This window comes from Ips typographus, linkage group LG12, assembly GCF_016097725.1.
Source record: "Ips typographus isolate SLU linkage group LG12, UJ_Ityp_2.0, whole genome shotgun sequence".
Classification (NCBI taxonomy): Eukaryota; Metazoa; Arthropoda; class Insecta; order Coleoptera; family Curculionidae; genus Ips; species Ips typographus.
The window spans coordinates 8,605,069-8,629,874 of NC_138433.1; the positions used below are offsets into that span (position 1 = coordinate 8,605,069).

Below are 24,806 nucleotides of genomic sequence, written 5' to 3' on the forward strand. Positions count from 1 at the left end.
AGGGTAGTGTAGTAGTGAATTTGGGAACGCGGTAAACTTTAAATAGTGGAATACTTGTGGAATTGTAGTAGTGTTTTTTTAGTAGCTGTGTTAATTATTGTACGGAGTGTTTTGGTGTAAATAAAGTTATTAATTGTTGAGTTAAACTGACTTTGTGTGAACCCACGGGAAAATCGTAACATTATAATATGCCAGTCATTGAAGATGTATACAATACCTAATTAGACCCTACATACGATCAATGTCCATCTAATTACCAAAGTGAAAATCAAAGTACATATTATCTTGACGGAACCGTCAATGAACAAACCAAAAATGAAGTTTTTCAAGAAACTATGCCTGAGGAATCTGTTCCAACAGTCCCTTCAGCAAGAAGGAAATTTTCACCAACTTTTCGAAAGCGACAACGACACTGAATAACACCACCAACTAAACCCCAAATTATATCCTTTAACCTAGATTCTAACAGCGAGTTATCATATATAATATTCCCTGAACATAACTTAAAGATACTCATTGACTCAGGATCAACCAGATCTTTCATGAATCCTGACGTAGTAAAGGCAATTTATCCTGATCGAATATCTAACGACCCATTTGTAGTAAGTACAGTTTTCCAAAAATCAAACCACGAGTTTAGTGCACTGTTGCCAACTTCAAAAATATTTAATTTACCAAATTACCAAGATTTAAAGTTCTACTACTAGTCCTTTTTAAAGTTCATCATGCGTCCGACGGTTTGTTAGGATTAGATAACTTAAAATATTTGCAAGCCAACATTAACTATAATACAAAACGTTTAAAAACCCCTTTTGCAAGTATCCAAATTCAATTTCATCAAACAAATTCTGTAAATTGTTTTATTACTGTAAGTCCCCGCATGGAGCAAGTAATTAAGATAAAAACTACGGTTGCAAATGGTAATGTGATAGTTCCTTACCAAAAAATTAACAGCTGTGAAATTCCAGAATCGTTGACAGTTGCAAAAGATGGTTATGCGTTAACCACAGTTTTAAACAGCGGCATTTCACCAGCGACAATTGATTTCTCTGAACCTATTAAAGTAGAAAGTTTCGATATTTCAAAAACTGAAAATATAGATTTAAACAATTTCGACGATAATATGGCATCAGAACCTAAATTGGACACATCAAAACTCCGACTCGATCATCTAAATTCGGAAGAAAAATATCACATTGTAAAATTATGCAAAGCCCATTGCCTAACCTAACCTAACCTAACCTAACCTATAAGATTAAACACTCTATTAAAACAACGAGCGAGTTAAAGAAGGGTGCTTCCATCGAGCACAATAATGGTTTCTTCACTTGTTTTGAAACTTCAAAAAATCTATTAATTAATGAATCCATCTTGCAATATCCGGAATGGTGTCATCATTGACAAATAAGTCTTTGGATGTTCAAATGTCCTTTAATATCATGGGGGCTCACTTTTGGTCCTTCTCTTAGTCTTGGTCATCTACAACAATGATATTCAAAAAAAGTTTAATTTGTTCTTCTTCTTGCAGTGCCTATCCGGTTCGGATGCTGGCGACTAGCATGGCTATTCTGACTTTATTGGCTGCTGCACGGAACAGTTCAGTAGTGGTTAAGGCAAACCATTGTCTGAGGTTTTGAAGCCAAGAGTTTCTTCTCCGTGCTGAGTCTTTATGGCCAAATATTTTGCCCTGAAGAATGAGCTGCAGCAACCCATACCAATGTTCGTTTCGTTTTGTTTAATTTTTTATAAGTTATAAACCCAAGCAAGTAAATAAAAATAAATATAAAGTACCTATAATATATAAATTACTTGATAAATTTTAAAGTGAAGTGAATAGCGTGAAGTATAAATAAATAATTTAGTAATTTTGAATTAGGAACACAACTGACTGAAAACTTAACCCTTAAATGCATCTAGTTGCCATTTGGCAAAATACCTCTAATTAAATACATACAACATACTGGACAAGAAATTTTGGTTTATTGCATGCTGTATCCAATTGGCTACGTTCCATATAAGTATGTAAATCCATTCGTTTGTGATGCCGTGGAACTACCGGTGGACAAGGTTGGCTCCAGGTGGTCAGGGAAAGGCATAGCGACCGCCACAATGCAAACCGTTTATTGCCAGTTGCGTATAAACTTTTTCAACCAGTTTATCGTTGGCATAGTATTTATGCTATAATTTTCTTGTAGCGACACTTGGAAAAATTGTAATCTAGGTTTGTATTTCACGGTATGATAATAAGTAATTAGTTTGGTGCTTACGTTTTAGAACAAAAAAAATATTTTGTTTTGATGCCAATTGGCGACATTATGCATTAGGTGGTGAACATTACAAGTGTTGTTTTATTTATTTTAGGATGAGCAAAAATAATAAACTCTTGTCAGAAAGAGACCTGATTGAATACTGGGATAACTTCACAGGTTTAGAAAGCGATGATGAATTGGATGATAGCGAAGATGATGAAATTGATGCAGGGGAGGGTCCTTCTGGTATTTCGGACTTTGCCCTTCCAATGAATGATGAAGAACATTCTAGTAAAGAGAAGCGCCGCACAGAAATGGAATCTGAAGAAGAGCAAGTTAGCGACGAAGAAGACAATTTACCTTTATCTGTTTTACAAGGTAAACAATTCACAAATAAAATACCTACAAATAAGAATATTTTGTGGAAACAAAAATCTCTGCAACTAAATGATGATGACCCGTTGCGCTTCAATGGAGACACAAGACTTGCTGCCGATATAGGGGAATTGGAAGCACCATTTGATTTTTTTGCTTATATTTTTTCAAATGATCTTCTAGAGAAAATTGTACAGGAAACAAACTTATATACGGTACAGAAGAAACCTGAGGGGCCCCCTTTTTTTACAAAACTGGACATAATATCTTGGAATCATAATATATAGTCACTAGTTCATATGCCTAACACTAGGTCTTTTTGGAGTAAAAATCTAAGATTTTCTAACATAGCAGACTGTATGCCTGTGAACAAATTTGAAAAAATCAGGCAGTTTTTACATTTGAACAATAATCAAACTTTCATACCTCGGGATCAACCAGGACATTATAGTCTTTTCAAGATAAGGCCTCTCATTGATCATCTCAATAAAAAATTCTCAACGGTTGCTATGGAAGAGCATCTGAGTATCGACGAGCAGATGTGCTCCACCAAAGTTCGACACTATACCAGGTGTCCAAGAGCACCCTGGACATAGGAGATTAACATGGGAAAACGGTTTTGATTTTTTTTGCCCCTGTACGGTTCATTTGATTGCACTGTATAGGCGGTTGTCGAGCAACGGGTAAACAGGTCATTGTTGTTGGTACGGTTGCTCGACAACCGCTTATACAGTGCAGGTAAAAAGTTTAAATTTTCGCATTTTTGTTCGTGTTTTACGACAAAAAGGCTCAAGTTACAGATCTGAAAAAAATGCAGAAAACTAGTCCGTGATAGGTACTACAACTTTCATTAATACGATTTTTCAATCAAATGAACCGTACAGGCGCAAAAAAATCAAAACCGTTTTCCCATGTTAATCTCCTATGTCCAAGGTGCTCTTGGACACCTGGTATAAAACAGTACATGCCGATGAAACCTCACAAGTGGGGTTTCAAACTATTTGTTTTATCTGGAGTGTCCGGATTTGCGTATAAGTTTGAGATTTATACTGACCAAGAAAAATTTGAGCAACTAAATGAAGGTGAACCAAATTTTGGTGCAACCTCAAATATAGTGTTGCGACTAGCTCGAATAATACCAAGACAAAAAAATTATAAATTATATCTTATCTTATGACTTACCTTGCAAGGCAAGGCATATACAGGGTGTCCCACGACGAAAGACATCGATTGATATTGGAAAAAGTATAAATAGGAGAGTTTTGAAAATTTGGCAGGATACTGATGTGGGCATGCCCAATCTAACTAAAATATTTTCAAGATGGTTGCACTTCCGTTTATACCGGAAGTCGATCACAACTTTCTTATTTTAAATAGAACACCCTATATATTATTACATATTTGGATTCCTCACAAAATTCTGACCAACTTTTGTGTACAATGCCCTATGCCTATCTCTAGCCGTTTTCGAAATATTTGATGTTTTTCCAAAAAAGTGACAGTTGCAACGCTCAACATATTTTTGTACTCTGTCAAAATCATAATTTATTTTATAATTTATTTTGCAATGAAACTTTGGGTTATTGTAAATAAAGGATCGTTTTATTAAACTGAGGGTGCGTAATGACTCATTTGTATACAGGGTCATCATAAAAAAATCATAAACTTGCCACTAAAAAAAATGAAAAATCTCAAGTTTTTTAAATAGAAACCCACATTTTTTATGACGGAATCATTTTGAGCATTAAAAATTAATATACGTTTCAATTTACTTGCCTATACCTAAATCCAACCCATTTCGTTTTATTTGAGAATAAACATTTTTTATTCATAAAACTCCAGATTTCTTGAAAATTTCTCTCTCTAATTACGTGTGGATTTATCACACCAGTAGTGTGAATTATGTCTGTTGAACATTCCATTTTTAGTGAATTTGGCCTCGTCGCTCTAAATAATATTATTCAAAAACAATTCTTCTCCATAGTGACTAGTCAGCAAAAACTCACTAAAAACCACTCTCTTCGGAAATTCAACCTCTTTTTAAGTGTTGCACTAATTCAAATGAAAAAGGGTGAAATTTACGTTTCTTCAGGATCCTTTGAATTGAGCTTTAGGATATGCCTGATTCTACGGAAACTTGTCTTATTGACGAAGTTCGATTTGCAACAAAATAGCCCAAAATTGCAATTTCTACATTTGTATTATTAAGGATTGGTTTTGTTTTAATAGCTTTTATCTTCACAGATCCCGTATTCTTAAAATATTAAATTATTTGCTTGACAGCTTTTGATGATGGCTTTGGTTTTTTTTGGATAACGAGCGGAAAACACCTCACACGTTCTACTCACAACTTTATCACATTCTCCGTAAATAATTAACAGATTTAAGGAATCTTGGTCTGAATAACGTAACCGCTACGGTATATTTGCTGTTGTCAAAACACTCAAAACTAATGTTATTAACATGCTCTGCAGGTCTCCAATATCATGTGTGTCAAAAGCATGACCAACTAGAACACCAGATAATCCCAACCGTGCAGCATAATAAAAAAAAATGTTTATTCTCAAATAAAACGAAATGGGTTGGATTTAGGTATAGGCAAGTAAATTGAAACGTATAGTAATTTTTAATGGTCAAAATGATTCCGTCATAAAAAATGTGGGTTTCTATTTAAAAAACATGAGATTTTTCATTTTTTTTAGTGGCAAGTTTATCATTTTTTTTTTGACGACCCTGTATACAAATGATACATTACGCACCCTCAGTTTAATAAAACGATCCTTTATTTACAATAACCCAAAGTTTCATTGCAAAATAAAATACGCATTTGACAGGGTACAAAAAGATGTTGAGCGTTGCAACTGTCACTTTTTTGGAAAAACATCAAATATTTCGAAAACGGCTAGAGATAGGCATAGGGCATTGTACACAAAAGTTGGTCAGAAAGGAAGTAGTTGTTATTTGCATTTATAGACCCCCTGCAGGAAATATAGAAACTTTTTTTGATTGTCTTGAACGCGCATTGAGCATTATATTTGATGTAAACAAAATAATAATAATCACTGGTGATTTTAATATTGTTGAATTTCTTAAGGACAACAAAAACAAACATAGAATTTTATCACTTAGGAACTGTTTTAATCTTCAACATACAATTACAGCAATTACCAGAATAACGAGTCGAAGTCAAAGTTGCATAGATAACATATTTGTTAATTTTCCTTACATAGAAAGTTCTGTAATAAACACGCACATATCAGATCATTCTGCCCAATGCGTCACGTTTCAGATGTCAACTAAGGCTATTAATACAAGCTATTACACTCGTATCTTTTCTGAACAAAACAAACAACAATTTGTAAACCTCCTTAAGAGTGAAAACTGGGGAATAGCCTTCAGTTCATTTTATCAAACTGTAGCGCTTTTCTCGCGGTTTTCTTCGGTTACGTTGCCTCGGGCGCCACCTTCGTTATTTATAGTGGCTGAAGGTCCACTTTGCGGTACCTGGGTAGCCTTTAGACAGCTGGAGAAAAGTTCCAAAGGGTTCGGGAAGAAAACAAAATTAAAACAACTGTTTTCACCAATTGCACTGTATTACGGCTCTCAATACTTACAGTAAATACTCACGGTAACGAATACCCAATGAAACGGAAATTACCTTATACGGTGGTACGGGGAAAGCGTGTAACGATAATGAAAACTACCTACGGACCCTTCACTACTGATTAGCCTGACTACGGTAGATTAAAACTGACTGTGACACGGTGAAAGAACGGCGGTACGGTACGGTTATGTAAAACTGACTATTCGACGCCGGAATTCGTTCCAAAACCCAATGAGGCCCAATTACGTGACCAGCGGTGTTCCCGTCACTCGACCTAACTTCTAGGTGCCTCTCCCCGATTCCCCGGGGTTCGACAAATAGAGCCTTCGTTGCACACTGTTTCCCCAAGCATGCAACAGAGGTTTGAAGTCTCGTGGCGTTGCCAGTCACACAGCCGCTAATCCCTCCAGTATCCCCAAACCCGTTTACTGCTCCGTTTCCCCGGAGCTAAGCAAACGAGTCACAGGTTTCACCGTTCCCGCTTGCTACACCGTTTCCCCGGTGTTCAACAAACAGGAACAGGACCAGAAGGATTACCTGACTGTTTCACAAACAAAGTAACTGAAGCCGGCGCCGTTTCACCAGAAATACCCTCTAACGGAAAACCCCGGAAAAATATAGCAAATGCCTCAAATGAAAATCCCCGGACAAATTTAGTGAATGCCCCAAATGAAAAATCCCCGGACAAATATAGCAAATGCCCCAAATGAAAATCCCCGGAGAAATACTGAAAATCCCCCAAACGGAAACCCCGGGAAAATACTAAAAATGCCCCAATTTACAGTCTATTAAAATAACTATAGTTAACGGTACGGGTTTTAAACAGCAAACAGAACAAATACCGGACGGTCGGTATGTGTCTATTTTTTACTTACAAATTCGCGGAGATAAGAGATAACGGTCGGCACGGATCGGCTTAGCTGGCTGGTTTCGATCTTTTGATGATCGAAGAATCCCTATTTTCCGGCTCGGGGCCTTCTTTTATACACAAATCCCACGGTGGGGGCTGTTAGTGGCGGTACCCACTCTCAGCGCCCACCGAACCATTTCGAACGGCCCCGGACGGTCCCGATAGAATCGACGCCACGACGGCCTCGGTCTAGCACCCAGCAGTGAAGGTCACGCGTATTTTAACTAAATCAGCGAAAAATTAGTAACTTCGTTACACACCCCCCCTTCTTACGGAAAAAAAAAAATATTTGTCCCAACATAATTTATATTTTTTTTTATCAAACGAACCAGAAAACGAAAAAACTAAAAAAGAAACTCTAACGGTAATTAACGGTAATTTAAGCTTAACCTAACTTAACCTAATCTAAAACTAATCGACTAGACGGTGGCGTCTCTCGGGGCACCCACACCGTGGGCAACCCCGGGACGAGGATCGGCGGCGGACAGGAGACGGATCGGCGGGCGACCTGCGGGAGCGCGAAGGTCGCGGTGGCGGCGGAGGCGGCAGCGGCTGTGGGCAGCATCGACGGGTGGTGACACCCAGCCTCCCACACTGCGAGCAAAACAGCAGAGGCGACAGTTGGCACTCAGTCCGGTAATGCCCCCGGTGACCGCACCTCCAGCACGAGTCTGGGTGCACCGTTACCCGGTGGTCCTCCATCCACCTGGTCTCCTCTCGGAGGCGTCGGATTGCCACTGGCGTCTCAGGTCGGCTCGGGGGCGGCGGCGACGGTGCGTGGCGGTCCACCTCCCGATAAAAGGGGTCACCTCCCGTTGGGACCACCACCAAAACATCGGACGACGCGTCACTGTCGCTCATATCGGCTAGTAAGAGAAGAAAAGAAAAAAAAATAATTGTCGGTACTGAACCCCCGAAACAAACGAACAGACAACACAATCTACCCCCACAATACTTGTTACCCCCTTTCTACTTTTACGGTGTTACCAACTGTTTTCTCCCTTCCCGGCGCCCTACGGCGGTGCCTGCGACCGCCTAGGCAGCGCCACGCGCACCCGCGCCCCTGTGGAGTTGGTCAACAGGACACGGCGGCGCCCGCTGGACGCCGAAAACCTCCCTCCCAACGCCGCCACAATATCGGGTGGCCAGTCCCTCGGGTCCGGATATACTCCGGCAAAGTCCGCAACCTGGTGATCTGGCCAAGCCTCTCCGTCGCGCGGTGCCCGACCGCCATACCGGGCCAGCAGGATTTCGGCCGCCGACAGGCCGGGTGTTGGGGGCGGCAGAGTGACGGGTATTAACCTCCATGTCGGCGGCAGTGGTGGCGACGGCGGTATTGGAGACAATAAGGGCGGCATCGGGGACAGACAGGGCAGCGGCGGCGTTCGAGGCGAGGCAAACGGGGACGGCACAGACGGCGGCGGCGTCGGCGGGCCAAACAGGTCGGTCGACGGCGGCGGGGGTGGCGGTACGGTCGGCGGTGACGGTCGCGACGGCGGGGCGAACACCCGGTTGTCCGGCTCCCCTAAATCGCCGAGGAACTCGAGCAGCTCCTCTGGCCAATCCCGAAGGTGGGGAAACTGCTCGAGACAGGGGCGCTTTGACGGCGGCGGAGACATTCTCTGTAAACATAGTCGTAAAATACGGGTATTTCGGCACATTACCTGCCCACATAATCACTAGACGATACAAAAAAAAACGGCACAACCCCAATTACAACCCCCGGAACTCTACGGTACATTAATACATCACCTCCGCAGAACTTAATGGTTTTAAGTCCTTGATATGTATACGGCGGTACCATTTTCCGTTCTCATCCCTTAAGTCGTACACCACCGGTGACACAACTCGTTTTACCAAGTACGGTCCGGAAAACTTCGGGGCTAACTTTGCAGCAAAACCCTTGTCGGCGGATGACAACGGATTTTCCCGTTTCATAACTCGGTCCCCAACTTTACATCTCCATTCTCGTCGGCGCAAATTGTAGTTACGGCTCTGAGCGGAGAAAGCTCGGCCCAGATTAACTCGGATCAACTCATAAACTTCAGCAAGCTTTCGGAGATGTTCGGTATAGCCTGGGTAGTCGGTTTCGGCGGACGGGCGGTCGTTTGTAAGTTCGGTGACGGGCGGGCGGTCGTTTGTAAGGTCGGTGACGGGCGGGCGGTCGTTTGTAAGGTCGGTGACGGGCGGACGGGACAATGCAGCGGGCGGCTCCAACTCTCGGCCAAAGTTCAGAAAAGCCGGAGTAAACCCTGTAGACTCATGCCGGGACGTGTTCACGGCGAAAACCAAATCTGTAAGATAAACATCCCACTTTCTGTGGTTTTCCTCACAAAAGGAAGCCACCATAGTTTTCAAAGTTTTATTTGTACGCTCTACCGGGTTTGCTTGCGGTGTGTACGGCGGAGTCAGACGGTGGTTTATTCCCATTTCCTTCAGTAAACCACGGAACAGTTTACCAGTAAACTGGGTCCCGTTGTCGGAAATTACGGTTTTCGGACACCCAAAGCGCATTAAGACTTCCTCGTGTAAAGCTTGACTGACGGCCTTGGCGGTAGCTTTGCGGATGGCTTTGCACTGGACCCACTTTGTAAACCTATCCTGAAACACAACCAAATAAGAGTTACCCTTAGAGGACCTCGGTAACGGCCCCACTAGGTCAGTGCTAACGGTTTCCCACGGTTGACAGTTGCGGGACGGTTGCATCTTTCCAGGCGGTTTCTGGGATTCACCCTTAAATCGCTGACAAACAGAGCAATTCCGGACGAACCGAGCGGTATCTCGGAACATCCCTGGCCAATAATAGCGGCGGGCAATGCGGGCTATTGTCTTGGCTATGCCCTGATGGCCGGCGGTCGGTTGAGAGTGGTTTTCATCCAGTACAGCTCTTCGAGCATCTTTAGGCACGCAAACCTTCCATGGATCGGCCATTTCGTTCTCAGTCAAGTCGGTCATGTCCCAGAAATGTCGATAGAGACGGCCATTGCGCACACAAAAATCCGGAAAAGCTTCGGGGTTCTTTTCCACGGCGGTTTTCTTCGAACTGTACCAAGGACAAGGTACGAAGTCTTCGAGAGCGGAAACGGGGTCCACATCGTCTTAAGGCTTGCCTACCGGACTCCTAGACAAAGCATCGGCTACCTTATTAAGTATTCCCTTACGGTATTTAATTTCGAAGTCAAACTGTTGCAAATACACACTCCATCGAGCCAAACGGCCGGACGGGCTCTTTAAGGAGTGTAACCAGCGGAGCGACGGGTGGTCAGTCACTACGGTAAACCGGTAGCCCTCTAAGTACGGTCTCATCTTTTCGGTGCCCCAAACTATGGCCAGACACTCTTTTTCAGTCACGGAGTACTTCTTTTCGGCGGCGGACAGACTACGGCTGGCGTACGCTATGACATGGTCACCATCGGTGTCATGCTGAATTAGAGCTGCCCCTAACCCAGCGTCGGAGGCGTCAGTCTGTAAAATAAACGGCTTGGTAAAGTCAGGACATGTTAATACGGGAGCCTCTGTAAGCCGGATTTTTAACTGTTCAAATGCAGCCTGCTGTTCTTCCTGCCACTGCCAGCGTACGTTTTTCTTTAACAGGTGGTTCAACGGGGCGGCTAATTGTGAGAAATTTTCCACAAAACGGCGGTACCACGATGCAATTCCCAGAAATCTTCGGACGCCCCTCACGTTAGTCGGCGGCGGTAAACTGAGTATTGCCGAGACCTTTTCCGGGTCAGTGCGGATTCCCTCGGATGTGACAAAGTGACCCAAATATCGGAGCGACCGGCGCCCGAATTGACACTTCTCTGGATTCAGTTTCAGGTTGGCGGCTCGTAGACGGTCAAACACCTGTTTTAAAAAGTGTAAATGCTCGTTAAATGTCTCGCCCAGTACTATTATATCATCTAAATAGGCGAAACAGTACGGCTCTAACTCAGGCCCGATCACACGGTCCATTAGGCGCTGAAAGGTGGCGGGGGCGGAATGAAGACCAAACGGCATTACTCGGAACTGGAACAGGCCTCTACCCGGTACGGTAAACGCGGTAATCGGTTTACTTTCTTCCGTCAACGGTACTTGCCAATAACCCTGTTTCAAGTCTATACTAGAAATGTATCTGGCTCTGCGCAGCTTGTCTAGTATTGCGTTGATAAACGGCAACGGGTACGCATCCGGACGAGACACAGAGTTCACTTTCTGAAAATCGATACAGAACCGGTGCTTACCATCCTTTTTCTTGACAATCACCACCGGCGAGCTCCAAGGGCTCATGGAAGGCTCAATAACGCCCTCTTCCAGCATCCGATCAACCTCTGTGTTGATCACTTCCTGCATTTTCGGATTGCGGGGGTGGTATCTTTGTTTTATGGGGTCGCTTTGCGTCAAGTTAATGTGGTGGTAAATCAGCGGTGTTGTGCCCTCTATTGACTCAAAACCGGGTAGTTCGGCGGCCAAAAAGTTCTGAAGTCGGTCTTCTTCATCGGCGGTTAGCAACAGTTTCGGCGGTGCGGTAAGACCCAACGGACTGCATGGAAGAGGCAGCGGTACCACGGTAACCTGACTGGTGCTTAGATCAATCTGAAAAGCATGTTGTTTTAACAAATCCATGCCAAACACAACGTCGGAAGTGAGATTTGGCAAATAGCTCAGATCTGCCTGCAAACTAAGATCATTAATAGAGACGGTAAGCCGGAAAGCTTCGGTGATCTTGACCACGCCTCCACTAGCAACTTGAGCGGAACTGGTGTGCGGGGTGATCTGTTGCGAACGTCTTAGCAACACACAACTCCCTAACGGCGTCACCTATGAAAGAATGAGCTGCTCCGGTATCTATTAATGCCCTAAACGGTGTTTCTAAAATTGTAACAGGCAGGTGCGGACGGCAATCTTCTTTTGTACGGACAGGCAAGGTTTCGGTTTGACGGTGCTGGACGGACCTTGCTGCAATGCAACACCGATCTAGTTTCCCGTCCGGCAGGTGCAATCCCGGCTCAATACACCGGCCTTGCCACAACGGGAGCAAAACAGCCTTGCCTGGTTTCTGCAGGCCGAACGGTAATGGCCTTTTTGACCGCAGTTCCAGCATTGAGGGCCGTTATCCGTAGCCTGTTGGCTTGGTCCGGCTCGTTCTTCGGTCCCAGTGGATGGTCTAGCTGGCGGCACTGTCGTTGGCCTAATTGTCCGGTTTGCTTGATTTTCTGTAAATTGACGGGTGTTAGTAAAATTTCGGGGCCCTGAGAAAGGCCGTGACGACGGTACGGAGGCGGGAATTATAGGCGGCGGCGGTGAGTGCAGCTCCTTGAACAATAGTTCGGTTTCTCGAACCGATCGGGCAAAGCTGGTGCGATCCGAAAAATCGCCCCGACGGATTTGTTGTCGGTACTCCGGCAACAAATTACGATAGAGCCACCTCAGCTCTTCTTCCGGGCTAATTCCCCCATGACGGCGGATTAACGTCTGCAGCTCAGTTATATACGCACCAGCCGATTCATTCGGTCGCTGACGTCGCCGACTGATTTCCAGCTCCAAATCTTCGGCATAATTTATGGGGAAGTAGAAGCTGCGAAAATCAGCCAGAAACTGCCCCCAGGATCGCCAACTTCCTCTGTTGTTACGGAACCACAAAGCGGCCTCACCCTGTAACAAATCAGGCATATGTGGCAATAAAACGTCCATGGAAATGCCTTGAGCGTCACAGAGCTCTTGGACACGCTCCACAAATGCAACGGGGTCGTTTCGGCCATCAAAGTACACTTTCCAGTTGTGTACTTGCACATGGGCAGTCGGCGGCGGTACGGTGGTAAACGGGGATCCAGAAACGGCGGGCGGTGAGTGAACGGTCGGCGGCAGGGCAAACGTGACGGCTGGCAAGCCTGTCATAGTGACAGGAGGCGTTGTCACCACAGAAGTACCTGTAACAGTCGTAAAATACCGGGTGGTCGTCGACGTTACGGCGGTAGTGGTTGGCGGTGACAGTGGGTGGTTTGGAAACCCAACAACCGGTACTGCAGGAAACGCAAACTGTTGCAAGTGTGGGGACGGTGTTGCCACACCCTCACGCATGTAACGCACCAGTCGTCTACGCAACATTTCCACGGTCCCAGTCACATCCAGGCAAAACTTACTGAGTTGACCCTGCAACTCTTCCTTTTTCAACCCGTAAATCCAACTCACCCTCACGTCAGTCGGTCCCGGTACTACTGACAACTCCATGTTGTCGCTGTCTCGACCCTCGGTCACTCCACCAGCGGCCCTGTCTCCGCTGTAGCCTTCCTCGTCCATTTCTCTTCAGCTAAAGAAAACCGGCAAAAGAAAACAGTCTATAATAAAGGGGAAAAAAAAAAATCGGTCCCTGCTCGGGCGCCAAATTTGTAGCGCTTTTCTCGCGGTTTTCTTCGGTTACGTTGCCTCGGGCGCCACCTTCGTTATTTATAGTGGCTGAAGGTCCACTTTGCGGTACCTGGGTAGCCTTTAGACAGCTGGAGAAAAGTTCCAAAGGGTTCGGGAAGAAAACAAAATTAAAACAACTGTTTTCACTAATTGCACTGTATTACGGCTCTCAATACTTACAGTAAATACTCACGGTAACGAATACCCAATGAAACGGAAATTACCTTATACGGTGGTACGGGGAAAGCGTGTAACGATAATGAAAACTACCTACGGACCCTTCACTACTGATTAGCCTGACTACGGTAGATTAAAACTGACTGTGACACGGTGAAAGAACGGCGGTACGGTACGGTTATGTAAAACTGACTATTCGGCGCCGGAATTCGTTCCAAAACCCAATGAGGCCCAATTACGTGACCAGCGGTGTTCCCGTCACTCGACCTAACTTCTAGGTGCCTCTCCCCGATTCCCCGGGGTTCGACAAATAGAGCCTCCGTTGCACACTGTTTCCCCAAGCATGCAACAGAGGTTTGAAGTCTCGTGGCGTTGCCAGTCACACAGCCGCTAATCCCTCCAGTATCCCCAAACCCGTTTACTGCTCCGTTTCCCCGGAGCTAAGCAAACGAGTCACAGGTTTCACCGTTCCCGCTTGCTACACCGTTTCCCCGGTGTTCAACAAACAGGAACAGGACCAGAAGGATTACCTGACTGTTTCACAAACAAAGTAACTGAAGCCGGCGCCGTTTCACCAGAAATACCCTCTAACGGAAAACCCCGGAAAAATATAGCAAATGCCTCAAATGAAAATCCCCGGACAAATTTAGTGAATGCCCCAAATGAAAAATCCCCGGACAAATATAGCAAATGCCCCAAATGAAAATCCCCGGAGAAATACTGAAAATCCCCCAAACGGAAACCCCGGGAAAATACTAAAAATGCCCCAATTTACAGTCTATTAAAATAACTATAGTTAACGGTACGGGTTTTAAACAGCAAACAGAACAAATACCGGACGGTCGGTATGTGTCTATTTTTTACTTACAAATTCGCGGAGATAAGAGATAACGGTCGGCACGGATCGGCTTAGCTGGCTGGTTTCGATCTTTTGATGATCGAAGAATCCCTATTTTCCGGCTCGGGGCCTTCTTTTATACACAAATCCCACGGTGGGGGCTGTTAGTGGCGGTACCCACTCTCAGCGCCCACCGAACCATTTCGAACGGCCCCGGACGGTCCCGATAGAATCGACGCCACGACGGCCTCGGTCTAGCACCCAGCAGTGAAGGTCACGCGTATTTTAACTAAATCAGCGAAAAATTAGTAACTTCGTTACAAAACCATCGATGAGCAATGGAACTTATTTTTGTCGGAATTTACAATCCTGTTTAATCAATGTTTTCCTCAGAAATTAGTAACAAATAAAAGCAGAAATAAGTGCAAAACATTCTACAAATCGGATGAATTAAATGAGTGCAAGCTAGATTTGCTACTTCAGCTGTCAAGACATGATATAAGATTTAAACCTCAGTATATCACTGTAAAAAAAGGAATATGACAACATTTTATTAACATCAAGAGCGGATAGTTATAAAAAACAAATAGAATCTTCTGACAATAAAAATAAATGTATGTGGTCAATTTGTAATGAGATATTGGGGAAAACTCAGTGTTGGCTTGAGACTGATATAGCGGGTGATCCTTGTGTTATAGCAAATAAATTTAACGACAAATTCTTGTCGTTGGTCCCTGATATATTGGAAAATATGCAGCACACGGAGTAACATTCCTAGGTCTACAAGAAACAGGTTGATCATTTTTTAAACCAATTCGCATTTCAAAAGCAACATTGGGTCTCTCAGGTCTGGGAGCCTGTAAATATTCATTTAAAAACTGAGTTTCTACAGTGTGAATAACATCAGAAGGTAAATTTGGGTTTATTTTCAAGGAATCACCAAGATTAACGTCATAATCAATTAAAAGTAGCTCTTGCTCAAAATTATCTAAAGCTTGGTCAAGATTAAGTGATTCAGACAATTCTGAAGATTTTCCATTAGAAATGTACTCAACCATAACATTTCTACCTAAAGTAATTTGAAAGTTTTCTAGAGATGTGAAATCACGACCAATAATCGCAGGTTGTGACATTGTATCGTCACTGACAACATGAAAAATTATGGGAATATCCAAATTATTAATCATAACAGACCCATCAAAAATCCCTAAAATGTTTAAAGTTAAACATTCTTCTCATCTCATATTTTAGGCCTTGCCAGTCTAACAGTACGTATTCTGGCTTTGAATGGTACCACGTCTTGGCTTGATCTGTAAACTTCCCAACAACCATTAAGGTCATCAGACACACCTTGGGCGGGACTTCATAAGTTAACTCCACAGTTTCCACACGTTGTAACCAGGTTTCAATATCTTGGCCTTGTCCACTAAATTCCGGTAGTAACATAGCTATTTCAGCGTTCGAGTACCTTTTCCTTCCTTCATTTGCTTGTTGCTCGGGATTTCCCTGTCCTTCAAGGTTAACTTGGCCTCTACTAGCCCTGATTTCTTCATAACTAATCATGGCTCTAACTGTTGCCTGTACAATGTCGTCTATTAACACTGCTCCGGCATTTCCAGAAGGCTCCTGTTGTTAGAATTTGTTATAACTAATCTTAAATAAGACGAGTTAAAATTATGTCTAGTTTGTAAAAAGGTAAAATTACCTTTTTGTAATATGGTACAAGTTAGTTTTGTTTGAAGTTGATGTTGTGTAATTTTTCGGGCTGTCTAATTTAATTTTCCTATCATAAAATAAAACGTTCAAAGTTATTACTCTGTTGCTGATTACAACCCAACAGGTTATGGGCCCAGAGTTCGTTAAGCTGCGGAAGTGATTTTGAAGATAGTGTTACAGAGGTCTTCAGTAAAAATAAAATTTGGACCTGGTGTTTGGTCGTGGTCATAAAGGCATAAAATTAAAAACTAAAATGACGGAGGAAGACGTTTCTCAGATTGAGAGATTAACAAATAGTGAAACATATCAAATTTGGAAATTTCAAGTCACAATCCTGTTTAAGGCACATGGATTATGGGAAATTGTGTCAGGAATAAAGAAAATGGAAGATCTGGCAGATGATAAGGAAAAAGCAGATTTTGAAAGGAAAGACGCCCGAGCTCAGAAAATAATAATAACAGTCATAGATAAGAAGCAACTAATGCATATTTTTAACTGTAAAAGTTCTAAAGAAATGTACGACAAGCTTAAAAACATATATGAGAAACAATTAACAAACAGAAGACGAAAAATGTTATTGGATGCAACAATTTTGGAAGTGACATTTTAATGCACATTAGCAAAATTGAAAACTTGGCATGTAGGCTGAGAGTACTTGGACAAGATATCCCAGACAGTATGTTGGTATCTAAAATACTTGCAACATTACCTGATCAGTTTAGAAATTTTGCTACGGCTTGGGAATCCACTTCACAAGGTGATAAAACCCTTGAAAATCTCTCAAACAGACTGATTGGAGAAGAAGAAAGACAGAAGAAACAATGCGAACCCGAAGGTATGGTTTTTAAAGCTCAGCTACAACAACCAGTAAATAAGAATAAAACAAGATTTGGAGGAAAATGTTTTAAATGTGGCAAGGAAGGACATATTGCTCGTTATTGTGACAAAAGGTCATGTAAAATATGTAAAAAAACAAATCATATAGAAAGCAATTGTTACTTCCGAAACAGACAAAGCCAAGATCAAAGTCGACAGGAAACTCAAAGCAAAATAGCTTTTCTATGTGAAGATATGGATTTAGAATCAAATACAGCAACTTTCTTCATTGACTCTGGAGCTTCATCGCATATGACAAGCAATAAATATCTGTTCACTTCATTACAAGCAGATTGTTCAGATGTTTTAGTAGCCAAGAAGAATTCATCTATAACATCAGAGGGTAAAGGATTCATTGAAACAGATCAATGTGTTCTTGAAAATATGTTGTATGTTCCGGAGTTAAGCAAAAACTTATTATCGGTCAATAAAATTACTGAAAATGGTGGTGAAGTAATATTTACAAAAAACAATGGGGTCGTTTCTAAAAATAAACTACCAGTGTTGCAAGGTCAAAAGGACAGTAGTGGACTTTATTGTATTAAGTTGTCAACTGAAGAAAAATTTTTAATGACAGAAAGAAAGGATCAAAATGTTTTGTGGCATAAAAAATTAGGCCCTTAGTGGTAGTATGAAAAAACTACAAGATTTTTCAAAGGGCATGATTTTAAATACTGTAGAATGTGTAATAATATATATATAATAAAGGATTGTGTAGTTTGCTTACAGTCTAAGCAAACTCGTAAACCCTTTAACAGCACTAGGACCAGAGCCACAAGACCATTAGAACTGATACATAGTGAAGTGTGTGGTCCAATTGAACCAGAAACCTGGGATGGCAATAGGTATTTCTTGACAATAATGGATGATTTCACTCATTACACTCAAGTTTACCTAATGAGACATAAGAGTGAATCAGCTGAAAATCTTAAAAACTACATACACGAAGTGGAAGCTTGTCAAAATTTAAAAGTCTCAAAAATACGGTGCGATAATGGAGGAGAAAATAAAAATCCAAACTTCATGGATTGGTGCAAAGCTAAAGGTATAGTTGTAGACTATACAGTGGCCCTACTCTTCTCAGCAAAATGGTCGATCTGAGAGGCTAAATCGAACCATAATGGAAAAGGCTAGAGCTCTTATATTTGAGGCAAACTTGGACAAGGCTTTCTGGGGTGAAGCTGTATACACTGCAACTTATTTGTTAAATAGAAGTCCTTCAAGTACTATTGATAAAACTCCTATTGAAATGTGGAATGGAAAAAAACCTGATTTAACAAATTTACAAATCTTTGGATGCATAGTTTATGCGAAAAGACTGGGACCAACGAAGAAGCTTGATTATCGTTGTGATGAGTACATTTTTGTTGGATACTCTTTAGGAAGTTATCGCCTGTGGGACAATAAAAATAGAAAAATCGTAACTTCCAGAGATGTTATCTTTAAAGAACCAGTGGTTAGACCAGAATTTAACACAACTAAAAAAAACGTGTTTCTGGAAGATAATCTAAATAAAGAGATTGAACATCTGGAACCTGCTTCAGATGTAAATTTACCTGAAAATGTCATGGATGAAATCTGCAATGAAAATGTACCTAATGAAGAAGTTTCTGATGTCGAAGAAGAAATCGAAAATAATGTTCAAACAAGAAGTGGAAGAATCATCAAGAAGCCTCAACGATTAAACGAAGCTATAAATGGGGTTGAAAAGCACAAATGGGTTGAAGCAATAAATGAAGAGAAGGAGTCATTAGAGAAAAATCAAACTTAGATGTATGTGGACAGAGAGGCGGCTAAAAGTAAGAAGATTTTAAGTAGTAAATGGGTTTTTCGAATTAAAGAAAATAATAAATATAAAGCTAGACTAGTAATTAGGGGATTTGAGCAAGAACAGGGAATAGATTATACGGAAACGTTTAGTCCAGTCATAAGTACAGCTCCGTTAAGAATTTTGATTGCTTTAGCTGCTAAAAATAGTTTAATAATTAGGAAATTCGATGTCAAAACGGCCTTTTTGCATAGCGAATTAAAAGATAAAATTGTGAAAATAAAATCTGTTTGTTAAAAAAAGCATTTTATGGGCTTAAACAAAGTCCAATGAGGTGGAATGAACATTTTACTTCTGTTTTAAAATCAATTGGTTTGATACACTTTAAAAGTGAACAATGTATATTCAAAAATGAATCCTCTACCTTATTTCTAGCGATTTACGTAGATGATGGTCTAATTTTAGGAAATGATGAGGAACAGATTAATATTTTGATTCAGAAATTAACAACTAATTTTGAGATAGTGTCCTGTAAAAATCCAACTTCCTTTTTAGGTATTGAGATTTGCAAAGGCAAAGATTCTATTAAACTTTCTCAAAGTAAGTACATATCAGAAATCTTGGATGATTTTGGTTTGGAAAACCTGAAACCAGTTAGTACTCCTATGATTTATAATCCAAGTACTGATGATACTTGTTTGAACAAAGTTTTTCCTTACAGAGAATTAGTAGGTACATTACTATATGTTTCAAATAAAACTAGGCCAGACATATCTTATGCGGTAGGATATTGTAGTAGGAAATTAGATAAACCCTCAGAACGTGACGTAGGAAATATTAAAAGAATTTTGCGTTATTTAGTTTCAACAATCAATTTGGGCATTCAATATACAAGTCATAGTGAGGATTTAAATTTGTTAGCTTATAGTGACTCAGATTTTGCAGGATATATATACTCAAGGAAAAGCACTACAGGGTATATCATAAAATTTTGTGGTGGTCCTGTGGCATGGTGTTCTAAACGCCAACCTATAGTATCACTTTCCAGTACTGAAGCAGAGTATATAGCTGCTGCAGAGTGTATTAAAGAAGCTTTGTTTTTAAAGTCAGTTATAGGTGAGCTTTTGGGAGTAAATATAAATATTGTTACGATTTTCCCGTGGGTTCACACAAAGTCAGTTTAACTCAACAATTAATAACTTTATTTACACTTCAAAACACTCCGTACAATAATTAACTCAGCTATTAAAAACACTACTACAATTCCACAACTATTTCACTATTTAAACTTTACCGCGTTCTCAAATTCACTACTCCACTAATCTACTAACTCTCGTCGACGCCGCTTCTTTTATATTCACAAACCACGTTCTAGAATGACCGCGAAACGCTTCGCGGGTTGCCTTGACCATTCAAGAATATTCCAGGTAGCGCTTTCTAACTGTGGCCTACTTTAATACGCGCCCGGCCAGATATTGCGGCGCATCGGTTTCAATCTGACTCGAGTATAGTAGGCCCAAACCGTAACAATATAAATCTACATGTTGATAATCAAAGTGCTATTACTATAATTAAAAATGGACAGTTTAACAAACGCAGCAAGCACATTGATGTCCGGTATCATTTTATTAATGAGAAGGTATCTGAAGGTATTGTTAAATTGTTTTATTGTCCGAGTAGTGAGCAGCTTGCAGATAGTTTAACCAAACCTTTAGATAAAGTGAAATTTCAAAATTTTAAATGTAATACGATGTTGGATTAGATTTATCTGTTTGTACTTGTAATAGATAATAAGTATTCTTATTTAGGATTAGGAGAGGGTGTTAGAATTTGTTATAACTAATCTTAAATAAGACGAGTTAAAATTATGTCTAGTTTGTAAAAAGGTAAAATTACCTTTTTGTAATATGGTACAAGTCCGTTTTGTTTGAAGTTGATGTTGTGTAATTTTTCGGGCTGTCTAATTTAATTTTCCTATCATAAAATAAAACGTTCAAAGTTATTACTCTGTTGCTGATTACAACCCAACACCTGTGGGGCCTTATGCGGTGAATCTTCAGAAGACATAGTAAAAGTACCTCGTGTCTTCGTGCTTGGTTTTCCTCAAATTCTCGTTCTTGCTCGAATCCCACTTCTGAACTGTAGTAATAGGGTAAATATATTGGGATTCGGGTGGATTAGCGGTTTTCTTAACTTTGGGGCGTAGGCGTAGGCTGATCAGGAGGAGAAGAATGCAGTGTCAACAGATACATCAAGGATTGAGAATGCAGCAGGTGCAGTGCGAAATTCCATTTTCCCAACCAACCTTTTTTGTGTGAGACAGAAGACCCAATAAACAAAGAAAAAATGAGTAACTCGTCTCAACAAACATATAGAACATATCTGCAGCAGGTCAAGTTTTTAATAATAATAATAATATAATATTTATTTAGCATAAAAAGCTACATGGAATAAACATTAAAAATAAAAACAAATCACACAAAGTTAAAATAGATAAAAATAAAATACAAACAGTAATTAATAATTCGACAAATAACCTATCCTAAAACATGTTTTCTAATTAGACCCATAAAAACTTCCATATCACACTCTTTAATCACATTGGGTAACTTGTTGTATTCCTGTAATCCACCATACAAAATAGAATTGAACATTTGGCTGCTCTTACACTTATCACTCAATATAAAATCAAAACAGTTTCTCGTATTGTATTGGTGTACATCTTTAAAAACTTTTATCCTATCGCAAATGTATGGCGGTATCATTCCATTTTTAATCTTAAATATAAAAACATAAACATCAAACATAATCCCTTGTTTAACAGATAAAATGTTCAAGACGTTGAGCATCGTCGATACAGGGGTGTATCTGTTACATTTATATTTACACTAATATACACCTGCAGAAGAACCATTGGCAAACAATGGGGGCTGAGACCCAGCATTGTTCATTGGTTATACACGACGGTCGTAAGACCCACACTTATGTATGGATCATTAGTATGGTGGCCAGCCCTATGCAAGGAGGTTAACCGAAAAAGGGTGGGAAAAGTACAGCGACTAGCTGCCGTTCTCACGACGGGGTGTCTTAAGACAACCCCGACAAAAGCCCTGGAAATGATCTTACATCTAACTCCATTAGACCTATATGGAAAGGAGTGCGCAGCCAGCGCTGCTCTCAGGCTCAATGCAGTCTCACGATGGCCTAAAGTAAACTACGGCCACTCCAAGATTCTGAAAGAATTTAATCTCACCTTAATAAACACAGACTACACGAAACCCACCCCGATGTTCGACCGCAATTTCGCAGTGGACATTCCGTCCAGAGAAAAATGGACGGCGAACTTAGTTAAGCCAAATGGGACGCTTTTTTATACAGATGGCTCAAAACTAGAGGGGAGAGTAGGAAGTGGAGTCTTCTCAGAGTCCCCACCTCTCAATCTATCATTTCGGTTGCCGGAATACTGTAGTGTTTTCCAGGCAGAAATGGTAGCTATAAATGAAGCAGCCAAATGGGTACTTCAAAGTGGACTTGAGTCTAAGGAAATATCTATTCTAAGTGACAGCCAAGCTGTCATCAAGTCTCTAAACTCGGTCTACCTGACCTCAAAGGCGGCTATACAATGCCGGGAAGCCTTAAATGAGCTGGCGACTAAAGTAAGAGTCAATGTTGTATGGGTACCCGGACACAGGGACATAACAGGCAACTGCATGGCGGACGAATTAGCAAGAGCTGGTACAAAGCTCGCGGCTATATCCGCTAATACTATACCAGGGGCACCTATCGCTGAACGAAGGTCGCTCCTCCGGAAGGAAATACTCCGCCTAACCAACCTTAGGTGGCGGGAGGAGCGTTCTTGCACCTCGTCAAGACAGGTATGGCCGGAGCTTAACCTGCGACGCACTAAAGATATTTTATCTCTTTCCAGAAACTCCATTGGAAACGCGATTGCGGCCATTACTGGACACTGGCTTGGAGGATGCCATGCTGCACGTATGGGAATCCTAGAACAAAATGACTTCTGCAGAAGCTGTCGAGATGAGGAGGAGGAAGAGACGATGGTCCACTTACTCTGTCACTGCCCTGCCCTATGTGGGTTCCACCCCGGACCACCGTGTTAACCTAACCTAACCTAACCGTGTCCGAAACTAGTAGAGCAGACCTTACCCTTTGAAGGTCGAAATAAAGTATTGTGGAGACGACTGCGTGTCATTCCTTTCCTTTTGAACTTAATAAATATTTTGTGGAGATCGACTTTGAGTTTTGTTTTCACTTAAATCAAAATCGGTTGGAACAGATGACTTGAATATCACCCTTATAAACTTCTGTTGTCCCACAATATTACCCTTCTTAACACACAGTATAAATTCTTGTTTAAAGAAATCGTACTTTCCAAAAAATTGGAAACACGCTAAGGTTATTCCTCTACCAAAGAAAAATAATCCAACAGAAATGAGTGACTTGAGGTCGATATCAATACTACCAGTATTTTCAAAAATTCTTGAAAAAGCGATGTATTACCAAATAGCTGCGTTTCTGACAACTTGTGGTGTAATACCCCTAAGTAATACCCCCTAAGCCATCTGATTTTCGTAAAAGTTACTGGTGTACTACCGCGTTGTCTGATATAGTGGACGACACTGTTGATGCTCAGGATAAAAATTTAGCTACTGTTCTCATACTGCTGGATTATACTAGAGCATTCGGCATAATAGATCATAAATCTATGATTGCAATTTTAAAATTTATAGGGTTTGGAGAAAGAGCATTGTCTCTTCTTGCATCTTTCCTTGTTGATAGACATCAAACAGTTCAAATAGGTGATAAGGTCTCTGATAACTTACACAGTTTTGAGTAGAATGCCGCAGGGGAGAATCTTGGGATCTCTATTGTACAGCATTTATACTTTTAATTTTACAAATACCCTTTCTTTCTGTAAATATCATTTGTATGCTGATGATGATCAAATATAAAGGGTAATTCAAATTTGACCCTCACCATTGGGATCCCAGAAACCATAAGAAATACGAGAAAGTTTAAATTGGGGCAAAGTTGCGCAATTTAAATCTCAACCAAAGGCAGTTTTAAAAATTTCAATCTTCCGAGTGCTTCCGAAGATATCCGAAAAAAACTGAAAATTTGATTTTATGTTTTTATTTATTTCTAACCTTAATTGAAGAGATATCCCAAAACTAAAAGCATCTTTTTATTGCCACTTTTCCCCAGGTATTCGATGATGGATTGAAAATGATGAAAAAAAATGATGATGAAAAATGTATCTAGAAAAGAAACCGCCGCACAAAATGTTATTATTATTTAAGCATTGCTGAACTATTTAGGTTAATGAGAAGAACAGATTTGTTAGCCTTATCTTTAACTTAAACCGCTCATTTATGTTTCCAAGAGAAAGATCATCATTTTAGGAACTTTATTTTAAATAATTTAATATTGGGTTTTGAAAAACACCAAATGGAGCCATGTTTTGGTTAAGTTTTTATTAAATAAAGTTATGTTGGGCGGTTGGCTTAATGATTACAGTTGGCTTGCTCTCATATTAGTAACTTAATATCAAATTTGTGAAGAAGCTTAAAATAATATTTCCTCGTTTTTCCTCATTATGACTAAGTATGTTCAAGCTAATTGCGTGTGACAAGTACTACCAAGTAATCTTCATAAAACGTCTCATTAACTCAAAGCCAACTAAGGTAAAATTAGTTTTTATTGAATTATTTTGTTATAAGCAAATCATAAGTTATTATACATCACTAAAATCAGAATAAAACGTACTATTTGGTGGGCTAAAAATCCAATATGACACCCATCAGGAAAAAGAAAGTTGATGATGACTGCCAACAAACGAAGCGTCGCACACTGGTAGTTTTTTTAATTTCATTGGCATAAAAGAA

At 40.9% G+C, this 24,806-nt stretch overlaps 2 protein-coding genes across 2 annotated transcripts; one reads left to right on the plus strand and one right to left on the minus strand.

Annotated features, from left to right (window-relative positions):
* Positions 1-11,936: 11,936 nt before the first annotated feature.
* Positions 11,937-13,433, minus strand: LOC145736804 (uncharacterized). The gene is made up of 2 exons (XM_081991230.1): positions 12,395-13,433; positions 11,937-12,333 (listed from the first exon to the last, which is right to left on the minus strand). The coding sequence occupies exons 1-2, from the start codon at positions 13,415-13,417 to the stop codon at positions 12,127-12,129; spliced, it is 1,230 nt and encodes a 409-aa protein (XP_081847356.1). The 5' UTR covers positions 13,418-13,433; the 3' UTR covers positions 11,937-12,126.
* Positions 13,434-21,884: 8,451 nt separating this feature from the next.
* LOC145736702 (uncharacterized) lies at positions 21,885-22,976 on the plus strand. Its single transcript, XM_081991118.1, has 2 exons — positions 21,885-22,775; positions 22,829-22,976. Exons 1-2 carry the CDS (start codon positions 21,885-21,887, stop codon positions 22,916-22,918), a joined length of 981 nt encoding a protein of 326 aa, XP_081847244.1. The 3' UTR covers positions 22,919-22,976.
* Positions 22,977-24,806: the final 1,830 nt, after the last annotated feature.